The sequence below is a fragment of the Urtica dioica genome, chromosome 3 (genome assembly GCF_054948205.1).
Source record: "Urtica dioica subsp. dioica isolate 48M chromosome 3, U.dioica_male_clone48M_v1_H2, whole genome shotgun sequence".
NCBI lineage: Eukaryota > Viridiplantae > Streptophyta > Magnoliopsida > Rosales > Urticaceae > Urtica > Urtica dioica.
This window is the reverse complement of record NC_142758.1, coordinates 33028757-33040365: the sequence shown is the minus strand read 5'-3', so window position 1 is coordinate 33040365 and position 11609 is coordinate 33028757. Positions and strand designations below refer to the sequence as shown.

The following is an 11609-nucleotide window of genomic DNA, read 5'->3' as shown; positions in this document are numbered from 1 at the left end:
ATAATGCTTTTCGCCGCTCACTCTCCACTAATGCAAGACACTTACCGAGGAAATCAATAGAGCTTTGTCGGCTTGTAATGTTAGGCTAGGGTCAACGGTAGGATACGGTCAAAATGTGGCTAAAACGTCAACCTAGCGACTCAATCTCACCAACTCACAAACTTTCTCATGATGTTACTTACTCACCCATTCCCACGTTCATGGCATAAAATTTCACCTTTCGAGAACGTTTTCTTTCCTAAGCCTTTACTTCCCAATGTTTCCCCCCAAACTTTGACTATGCAACGTCTAGTCTCTAAAACCAATGTCACAGAATACCACGCCCGAAACTAATACAAATAAATAATAAAATGCATAAATTAAACACTCTTTTTTGTTGTAGTTTTTTTTTTCTCTTTTTTTTCATTCATTTTTTTTTCTTTTTCTTTTACAAAACAATAAACATAAAAACGAACAATCACCGGCGTGGTGTCTAATGAACCATAAAACACATAGAGACTAGTCGAAGAACATGTCACAAAATCGAAAGAATTCACTCGAGAGTCGCTAAGTTAACGGGGTTCTTTGTGGGATTTGAAATATTATTGGCTCGGCTTTTTCTGACTAAGTATCGAGAAAGGATTAATCGTTCGGCTTTTTCTGAAAGGGTGCTCAAGGAAGTATTACGGGTTGGCGTTTTGGCTCTGATCGGTCCAAATGAAGGCCTATGTCATGTTCCCTAGGTTCGTGTCAGGTCATTTCGCCTCGAAGAGGGCTAGACCGGTTCTTAGTGTTCGTGAGCTAAAAGACATTTAAAGATGTCATCAAACCTCTAAGGACTACTCAAACCCCGGGACGGATGTGTGTGCATAAATGGGAAAAATCAACCGAAATTGCGTTACTCAAACCACTAGTCAATCACAATGAAGCACAAAAAAAAAAATTTAAAATTGACTCGAACTCGGATTTCTTTGAAAATACATGGTATCATTGGCAAGTAACGAGAGAAAACACTTTAATACTATCACTTATAAGCAATCACCAAACAAAATTAAGAAAATAAAAAAATTAAATAAAAAAAACAACCTAATCTAACAGAAATCCCCCACAAAGTAGTTCACCCCCCCCCCCCCCCCCCCCCCAAACTTAATCTCTACATTGTCCTCAATGTAGATCCATAAAAACACGGGAGACAGAGAACTTACCTCGCAAGGGTGGTAGAACTCCCCTACTCGTCGCCGCCGCGCTCGGGCGGCGGTGAATTTTCTTGTACGCTCTCTTTTTTTCTCCATACCTCTTTGAATGGCTTCGGCCAATGTCCTCACCATGGCTTGGATGGAGATTTCAGCTTTGCATCCTCACTCGCACTTTTTGTTGATTTTTCTTTAGGAGGAGCACTTGGCGGAGGTGTGGATGGTGGAGTGGCGACTTCGTACGTCTCGATGACGTAGATCTCTTCTTTTTCCTTCTTGCGCTTTCGGGTTTTGCAGGTCCCGAACTTCTCTTCCTCGTTCTTCACGCGCATCATCAGCTCGCCTCTTTGCACGTCTATGCGAACCCCGCAAGTGGCTAAGAAAGCCCTTCCAAAAAGAATAGGGATATCGCGATCCTCGTCCATGTCGATGACGTAGAACTCGGCCGGAAAAGTGAATTTTCCGACTTTCACGAGGAGGTCTTCCACGAAACCGCGCGGGTGCCTTACGGTCCGATCCGCCAATTGGAGAGTGGTGCGCGTGGGCTTTAGTTCACCCACCCCGAGTTTGGTGAAGACGGCCGATGGCATAAGGTTGATGCTCGAACCAAGATCGCACAACGCGTTCTCGATGAAGATGTCTCCAATGGTGCACGGCAATGTGAACTTGCCCGGATCTTCTAATTTTTGCGGGAGCTCTTGTTTTAGAAGCGCACTACACTCGGCGGAAAGTGCCACCGTGAGCCTTTGCGGGAACGGAAGTGGCGGCTCATATGTATGGACCGGCGGGTGCGGCTTAGGAGCTTTGGTGACCGGGGCAGCCTCTTCTTCTTCTTTCTTCGGGCTCTCGGTGGCTGCAACGTGTTGATGAGAAATGGCATTGCAGTGCTCCCTTGGATTCACTTCGGGGGCGCTTGGAAGCGTGCCTTGGGGTCGTGTGTGGATGGCATTGGCGAGCTGCCCCACCTGCGTCTCGAGGTTTCGGATCTGTGCCGATTGGTTCGAGAGGGCTGTCTTCGTTTCATGCATGAAGTCGGTGGTGGTATTCACGAAGGCAGTCGTCGACGTGGCCAGATTAGCTACGAGCTCCTCCAGATTAGTCTCGTTCTTGTAAGCTCGCAATGGTGGTGCTTGATACGGCGGTGGTCGGGGCTGATTCTGAGGCGGTCGAGGCTGAGCTTGCGGTGCGGGTTGCATCGGCATGTTATTTTGGTGACCGCGCCATCCCCCATTATGATAGTTGCTCATCGGGCCTTGATTGTAGGGCGGCCGATTGTTGATGAAGCTTGCTTGTTGGCCCTTGTTCCCTTGCGCGCAGTCATCGCTAGAATGAGGGCCGACACACCAGAAGCACGGCTCGGGAGTAGGGGCGTGGATAGCCTGAACGGTAGCTTGGTGCCCGTGGAGCGTTTTGGTGAGGTCGGCCACCTGTGCTGCGAGGGCTTTTATCATTTCCATCTCGGGCGTGACTGGCTCGCGCTTCTGAATTCTTCGCTCGGAAGGACATTGGTCGTTGTTGTACGCGAGCTCCTCGAGGATGGCATGAGCTTCCTCCTCGGTCTTTTGGAAGAAAGATCCTCTCGCGGCGGTGTTGACGAGGGTGAGAGACGATGGTGAGAGGCCGCCATAGAAAATCTGCACCATCATCCACCCTTGAATGCCGTGATTGGGACACCTCCTCTCTAACTCCTTGAAGCGCCCTCATGCTTCGAACATTGACTCCCCGTCGTATTGGGCGAACGAATGGATCTCATTGCGTCTCTTGTGCATCTTCTCGAACGGGAAGAACTTTGAGATGAATTTGACGCGCAGGTCAGCCCATGATGTGATGGAACCCGGTGGGAGGGAGTTGACCCACATCTTGGCTCGGTCCCGTAGTGAAAACGGGAAGAGGCGGAGGCGGATGGCTTCGCCGGACACGTCGTGGAGCTTGAACATGTTTACGATCTCGACGAAGTTAGTCAGATGGTCTTGCGGGTCTTCGGCCGGTGATCCAGAGAATTGATTCGCTTGGACCATGTGTATTATGCCGGTCTTGATCTCGAAATTCTGGTTACCCGCAAGAGCCGGGAGAGCGATTGCCGATTGTGCGGCGTCAGCTAGTGGTAACCCATATTGGAATAGGGTCTTTGGCTCTTCGTTCGCCGCGTTGTTCGCTCTATCTCCCATTGCTCGTTCCTTTGATTGTTTTCTATTCGTCTTGCAGAATTTTTCGATCTCAAGATTTAGTGGAACGAAGTTTGATGTTCCCTCACTCCGCATGCACCTACAAAACAGAGAAAACTACACGCAAAGTTAGGAAACGCGTAACGAAATCAAATGGCAAAGCAGATTATTTTTCGACGCTATTGTAAAAAGTCCCCGACAACGGCGCCAAAAACTTGTTGCGATATTTTTATAACTAGCACGCAAGTGGACGTATCGAACAAGTAATAGTGTTACGTAAGTAACGGATATCGATCCCACAGAGACTAGTTACTATAGCGACGTTAAACAACCTAAAGCAAATTGATTTCACAGATTTGTTGATGGATGTGTTTATAAAACTAGCAAATGAATTAACGTAAAAATAAAAGAGAAACAAACACGAGATAACAAGCAAAGAAAACTACGGGGTTGCGATTTCACCAGGTAACACAGCATCCGGGTTTCGGGAACGAACAATTACCACTATTCCTATGTAAGCTAATCTCATTCTCTCATTAATATTCCCTAGCCTCTCTCGAGTGATCTAGCGAACCTATGCAATTGTCGGATTACTTACCCTCTCGGCCTCTAATCCTATTAAAACAACCACATGCACTAAACGCGAGAATTTTAACGATTACACACTCGTCTGAGCCGTCAAGCAACCTAAAACAATGTGATGAGTGAAAAATGGCACGAATTTTTACTCTCTCTCGAGCAGCTAAAAACTCTAATTAAACAATTCTAAAGGTAATCAAGCTAAAGAATGCATTACGAACACTTCCACACAAGCAAACATATTCATGAAACAATTAATAACTAATCAAACCCTAACGAAACCCCTAAGCTATATCTAACCCCGACTACATCGTAACCCCGCTAAAGACTTAGCCTCTAACGGTGTTCATGACCATGATCAACACAAGGAGAGTGATTAAAAGCAATAAAACTAGCATAGAATGACGAAGAGAGCTCATGATTATAACGAAAAAGGAATTCAAGAACACAATAGTAAATTAAGAGCAGAAAATAAATAGAAGGAAGAAGAAAAACTATTAATGGAGTTCCGGCTGATCGGATTTTGTCAATTCCGTTGATAAGCTTTCTCTCCGTTGCAAAAGCTCTCCAAAACAATAATAAAATAAAGCGTAACCTAAAAATAGAGGCTGAGTTATGTTTTATAGTGGTTTAGGTCGAAGTACAATTTTGGACTGATCTGGGCCTAAACAAAACGATCCAACGGCTGAGATTAAGTCAAAATTCGACTTTATTTTCGTCAGGATTCGTCGTCTCGCGGCGCGCCATATATCCTCGCGGCGCGAGGCTCCTTTCTTCGCATCGTCGCGGCGCGAGATCACCGCGAGGCGCACCGCGAGAAGCTCCTGGAACTTTTTGTGTTCGTGAAAATGCAGGGGTCGCGGCGCGAGGTCTTCTGGTCGCGGCGCGAGGTCTTGCGCACCAGCCTCCAAATCTTCATTTTCTTCATTTTGACTCCAAATTCATCGCTTTTACTTCCGTTCCATCGATATTTGACCCGACAGCTACTTTTCATCTATGTTGACCTGAAATTCACTATAACCACACTAAAACCATCAAAAACACTTGAGAACGCGCTAAATCCAAGTCAAACGAGAGCAGATTCGTACGTAAAATACGCACTCATCAATCAGGTCAGAACGTAGTTCAATATGGCGGTTGTGGCTATCTTGGACTCGGAGGTTGAGAACTTAAGACTTTAGTGAAGGACCTCGCTCGTAGCTTTTGTTGAAGACTTTAGAGGGGTCGCTATACTCCTAGCTTAGCGTTCTAACTCAAGGGCCAAGAAGCGGGGGAGCAGCTTGTGTTTTATGAATACTCGACTCACGGGCAGAATTCCTGGCAAGCGCCGGGTGCCCGTGGGACGTGCACGAGTAGGAGGCTTGGCCGGCGCGGGGCGTGCGCTTGGGCAGGCGGCCCGGGAGGATCGGGCTGTGCGCGTGGACTAGTGGCCCATCAAGCGCGGGGCATGCACAGCCGAGGGAGCGTCGGGCCGGCAGGGCACGCACGGGTTGGAGGCCCTTGGGGCGAGCGCGCACGGGTTGACATGCGCATGGGCCGGGGGAGCGGTAGGCGATTCGATCGGCGAAGTCCGACCGGCACCGTTTCTTTTTGTTTTTCTGGTTTCTCAAAAACCACTGGTAACACCTCCGATTTTGGCCCAAAAACGTCTGCACAGTCGATATCATCGAGAATATACTCAGACGAAGTCAGCGAAGCGCCATGAACGCCTCCCTCCGACATACCCAGAGCATCCAAGCCGGATGCTCGGCAAAATGTGCCAGACTTTTGTGCGTCCCCCCCCCCATCAACCAGGTTAATCACAAGATGTGGTGCACCTTCTCCAGGTACACCGCGCCGTCCGAATTCTTCAATCATGAAATGCCAAGTCGGCGCCCGCACCTCTTCCCGCTCCATAGGCTGAGTAACAGATGCAATCTCCGCCTGCCTTGCCCACTTTGAACCATTTTTCAACTCCACTTGGTTCCACACTCATGTGCACGGGAATCTTCTCGCATATAGATTTTGAACATATGTCATATAGATATAGTTTTGAAAACATTTTGAAAATTTCTTTGAGTTGGATGACAAAATATTTTTCAACTTTGAAAGCGAAAACGGTTTTTCAAAATTCAAACTAGTTTTGTAAAAATTCAATTTTAATTAAACTTTCAAAAATAAAAACATTTTAATCTTACACATCATGTTTATAATCTTATGAAAAACATTTTTGCTCAAGAAATTTTTCTCATTAGAGTTCTATAACTCATTGTAAAGGGGCTGAAAATCCGCAATTCTAAAAAACTGGACTTTCGGAACAGCCGCGCACCTTGGAATAAAATTGACATAACTGGCGGCTCCAATGTCCTTTTGACCTGAAACCGGTGGCATTGGACAGAGGACAGACAGAGCTTTAATTTGATTCTAGAATCATTAAATTTAGATTTTTGAGCAGAGAGTTATGTCACTTTTACTGCGGATTTTACTCCAGCTCGAAGAAAAAGAAATAATTAAAGCTTGGTCCTTTTTAGGTGCGAAAAAGAATCGAGTGTAACAGAACGTTTTAGGATGTTGTTAAAGCTTTTATTAGTGTTTTATTAGCAACGTAATAACATGATATAAAAGAAATAACAACATGCATAAAACGATTCAAGTAAATAAAAGAAACTAGTAAGACAAGAAAACTAGTCACAAAATTTATTCGAAATTTCTCAAACCTTTAAAACACGTTTTTCAATATAAAAAATTAAAAAAATTTAGAACTGATTCTAATGTGTTTTAATAACATCCCAAACTCATAGAAAATCAACATGATTTTTAATTTAAAGGCAAGAGCAATAAATTAAAAAAAATCTATGAAAACAATTCTAACTTGTCACAAAATTAGTAAACTTTCGAAAACGATTTTCAAGCTCATAATTTTAAATACATGTACATGCATATCTTTGACCATAGCTCTGATACCATTTGTTGGAATTGATCTAGGGTTTAAGAAAAAGTTTAACGCTTCGGTAAGCGGCGGAATTTTAAAAATTTTCTTTTTCAAGTAAAAACAGTTTTTACTAACCTAGACAAAGTGCAAGCACATGTAAATAAAACTAATATGTGCATAATAAATTTACTAACCTCTTTAGAAGCTTGAACGTTGATGAGCTTTCGGAAGGTTGAAAACGTTCGTCTCCCTCGCAGCACGTCTCTCTCTCTTTCTCGGCAACTCGAGCAACCACGAAAGTTTCTATCACTAAATCACTCGAAATAAAAGGAATCAGTGAGTGAGCACTTTTAAACACTACGACTTAAGAACGAGTCTTGAAGTCGCAGAGCTAAACTCTAGGTCAAATGAGGACCTAGGTGCCAAAACAATAAAACGAAATTGACTAGAGAGAGAGATGAGAGGGGCGACCACAAGTTCTAGACCGAGAGGCTCTCAATCTCTAACTTATGTGGAATGAATAGAATGAGAGGAATGAGGGTCCTATTTATAGGAGAAGGGTTGGCCTTGGAAAGAAGTAGTTTCCTCTTATTTTCCAAGCCTTTATGAGCAATCCCTTATTGCCCAATTCTCCAAAATCGGCGCCCATCTCATGCACATCCCCAAGGGATTAGTTTCCTCTTTTATTCCATGCCTTGCCTTTGACTCTCTCTTGGCCGAAATTCCTATTACCTTGTATAGGAAATTTGTTTCCTCTTTTTCTTTTGGCAAGTATCTTGATAGATTCATGCACAAAATAATCTCTCTTTCACACTATGGGCTGCACGAAATTTGGTCTCCCATTCACTTGGGTTGGACGGCCAAAAGCCTTCTAGAAAGGCTTTCTAAGTTTTTCTTTAATTGTTCAATACAATATAAGAAAAGCCCATTAAGAATTTTCAAGTAAAATTCTATGAAATGAAATTAATTCACAAGGCCCAATAAACATGTTATGGCCGTGTGATATAATATGTCATCATATGACATTTTCAAAAAATTTACTGACATTAATTTCATGCCATGTCCAAAAAGACAAAATTACCCTTTCGACAATTTTCGTTCTTGTTTTGACTTAGCTTCCAGTTTAACTATTCCTACTCGATGTGATTCGTGACAGTGACCTCACTGAGAATGAGACATGCCATTTCACCGCTTACATATTCTCATCTAAGAAAGTCAGAGTTCGGACTCACTATGTGATTCCGAACATGACCTATTGGTGAAGTACTAAGTTATGAAGATGTCATGAGTAACTTTGTGAAGTTCTCATAGATATGGAATTCATGTACAAGATTGCTTAAATGCAATGCACATCACCTCATGCTTTGTTCCTTGGAATGTGAATAAATGAACAGGCCAGTGTCCAAATTGAGTCCTGACTCTTTTCGATGAAACAATGTGACTTGTTAGTTCCTCGTCAATACATTGTTTCTAACTTATTCACAAGAGACAAAGTAGTTGAGGAAATAACAACTATAACAGTAAAATGGTAATTTTGTAAATCCCAACTAACTGATGATATTCATGAATGGTAAACATTGATAATATTCAGTGGATCCACTCATTACAACTAGGTTAAATTCTTGAGTAGAAAATAAATTCATTTGAACCGAGAGATTTTCAGTGTCAACTCTTTAGTGGAGTCAGTTGACATTAAGCTAAACTTGGAAAAGGTTTGTGAACTTTTGAGTCCAAGTATTTAGCTCAAGTTTTGTTCATTTGGGTCCATGAGGTCACTGTCACAAATCATATCGAGTAGGAATGGTTAAACTAGAAGCTAAGTCAAAACAAGAACGAGACAAGTTTTAAGAAAATTATCAAAAGGATATTTTTTTTCCTTTTCGACATATGATGAAATGAATGTCAATAAATTTTTTGACATTGCCATATGAAGACAAATGAAATTTAAAACACTCGGCCATTAATAGTTTATTGGGTCTTGAGGATTAATTTCATTTCATGGGCTTTTCTTATTTTGTCATGAAGAAATGAAGAAAAATCTAGAAGCTCCTTCTAGAAGCCTTGCACGTCCAACCTAAGGGAAATAAGGCTGAATTTCATTTAGGTTGTACGTGCAAGGCTTCTAGAAGGAGCTTCTAGATTTTTCTTCATTTGTTCATGACAACATAAGAAAAGCCCATGAAATGAAATGAATCCTCAAGGCCCAATAAACTATTAATGGCCGAGTGTTTTAAGTTTCATTTGTCATCATATGAAAATGTCAAAAAATTTATTGACATTCATTTCGTCCTATGTCCAAAAAGACAAAAATACCCTTTAGACAATTTGTAAAACTTGTCTCGTTCTTGTTTTGACTTAGCTTCTAGTTTAACTATTCCCACTTGATATGATTTGTGACACTGACCTCATGGACCCAAATGAACAAAGCTTGAGCTAAACGCTTGGACTCAAAAGTTCACAAACCTTTTCCAAGTTTAGCTTAATGTCAACTGACTCCACTAAAGAGGTCCCACTGAAAATCTCTCTATTCAAATGAATTTATTTTTTACACAAGAATTCAACCAAATTATGATGAGCGGATCCACTGAATATTATGTTTACCCTTCATGAATATCATCAGCTAGTCGGGATTTACAAAATTACCATTTTACCCTTCTAGCTGTTATTTCCTCAACTCCTTTGTCGCTTGTGAATAAGTTTGAAACAATGTATTGACGAGGAGCTAACAAGTCACATTGTTTCATCCAAAAGAGTCAGGACTCAATTTGGACACTGGCCAGTTCATTTATTCACACTCCAAGGAACAAAGCATGACGTGATATGCATTGCATTTCAGCAATCTTGTACATGAATTCCATATCTATGAGAACTTCACAAAGTTACTCATGACATTCTCACAACTTAGTACTTCACCAATAGGCCTTGTTCGGAATCACATAGTGAGTCCGAACTCTGACTTTCTCAAATCATAATACTAAGGTGTGAAATGACATGTCTCATTTCAGGATTAAGGTAAGCACGATGCAATTCATACGTAGTGACTTCGACACATAAGATGTTAAATGGTTTGTTCTTATTTTGTCTTTAGAAGTGCACTGGTCAATTCAGTACCTTCGGAAGATACCTAGAAGAACTATAGACTCTCCAACTCTCCATGCCCCATAACCAGACATCACAGATTCTTCTAACAATCATACTGAGGTCAATAGTCCTTTGACCCTTAGATTGCGAATATATCGTTTTAAGCAAACTACGAAGAGTTTGTTCATGCAAATCTACATTTGTCTCTTCGTAAGTTGTTAAGTTTGTTTATGGACTAAAGACTAATGTTTTATCATAAAGATTCAAACAGGCAAGGAAGAATGAATGAACGTTTCAACTTTTTATTAATGAATAAGCAATTACAAGCAAGAGTCTTCGTGAGACTTTATTACATCAAATGTACAAAATAAAGACTACAACTCTTCTTGTGGGCACCATTGACAACAGCTTGCATGACATAGAATTGCACGACACAAAATAACTATTGGGCAATCCAATATTTGTACTTAATGAGTGCGTTTCCTACGACAAATCTTCTCTCTTTTTTGTTTAATCTAACTCATTCTTAAGTGTATTTGATGGTTGTTGCGAGGTTTGCATATAAATTTCTTGTTTTGGGTGCTTAATCGAGTGCCGGGAGGACATTGGAGCTATTTTGGAGGTCCAGAGAGCCAAACCGGAATAAAACGACACATTTTGGAAAAATTCAAAGCTATGAATCAAAGAATCAAGGCTCACTGCGGCATGGTGAAATTGAGCGCCCCGCGGTTAAAGCATGTCACAGACCGCGACAAATCACGCTATGCATCATAGCGCTGTCAAGAAAGAGTGCGCTGTGATATGGTCTGGCGCGACCCGCTTACGGTGGATCCTGAAGTGTTTACTTCCTTTTTTTAGCAAATATGGGCCACTTGATCTCATTCAAAGGCCTAGATAGCTTTGAATATAACACCTAACCTATATAAATTTATATCCTCAAAAACACAATTTTTCTTTCCCTTTATTTTTTTAGAGTATTTGGCTACTTTTGAGAGCTTTTGTAGAAAGAAAAAAAGAGTTCTTCATTGGAATCGAAGCCGCCGATGAGTCTCTTAAACTCCAATCAATTGTTCTTCCTTTTTTATGTATTGTTAGTCATTTAAATATTTGTTGAACATCAAATTACTTAATATGAATTCTCTTTCCCTTTCATTGTTGATTTTGTTACTTTCAATTATTCTGTTATGTTTCGCGATCATCATTAACACCATTAGAGAATAGGCTTTTTATGTGGTTGCGATGTAGTCGGGATTGCTAATAATTGGGGAGGTTCGTTAGGGTTAGATAATGCTTGTTTGATTTATTGTTATGAACTGCTTGTCATGAATTATATTTAATGCTCTCTTTGCTTGATCACTATTTGAATGGACATCTAGGATTGTTTATTGGTTAAGATATAATAGAGAATCATGTTTTTATTCATGTCTTCATACTTGACCTAGGTTAGTAGAAAATCTAGGCATTTTACGTAATTCTCTGAACTCTTATCATATTGCGTGTGGTTGTTTTAATATGATTGGAGACTGAGAGAATAATAATCCCTCAACTTCATAGGTTTGCTAGAACAGTCGAGAGAGGCTAATGAATATTCTTGATAGAGTGAGATTAGCACACATAGGAGTAGATTTTATGGTTCAAGTCAGAAACTCCGACCTAGTTAGTTCCGGTGAAATGGTGACTCCTACTATTCTTTTATTGAAA

The 11609-nt window shown here is 41.4% G+C and overlaps 2 protein-coding genes across 2 annotated transcripts; both read right to left on the bottom strand.

Moving 5' to 3' along the window:
* Positions 1-1300: 1300 nt before the first annotated feature.
* Positions 1301-2815, bottom strand: LOC149402613 (uncharacterized). The gene is made up of 2 exons (XM_089608462.1): positions 1677-2815; positions 1301-1559 (listed from the first exon to the last, which is right to left on the bottom strand). Exons 1-2 carry the CDS (start codon positions 2813-2815, stop codon positions 1301-1303), a joined length of 1398 nt encoding a protein of 465 aa, XP_089464588.1.
* A 57-nt stretch (positions 2816-2872) lies between these two features.
* Positions 2873-3340, bottom strand: LOC149402612 (uncharacterized). Its single transcript, XM_089608460.1, has one exon. It carries the CDS (start codon positions 3338-3340, stop codon positions 2873-2875), a length of 468 nt encoding a protein of 155 aa, XP_089464586.1.
* Positions 3341-11609: the final 8269 nt, after the last annotated feature.

Excerpts from the sequence above, each read along its gene's own strand:
- LOC149402613 (XM_089608462.1), bottom strand. The coding sequence starts at position 2,815 with ATGGTGCAGATTTTCTATGGCGGCCTCTCACCATCGTCTCTCACCCTC. Across the intron at positions 1,560-1,676 it reads TTGGCGGATCGGACCGTAAG|GGCTTTCTTAGCCACTTGCG; the intron begins GCACCCGCGCGG and ends TCTTTTTGGAAG.
- LOC149402612 (XM_089608460.1), bottom strand. The coding sequence starts at position 3,340 with ATGGGAGATAGAGCGAACAACGCGGCGAACGAAGAGCCAAAGACCCTA.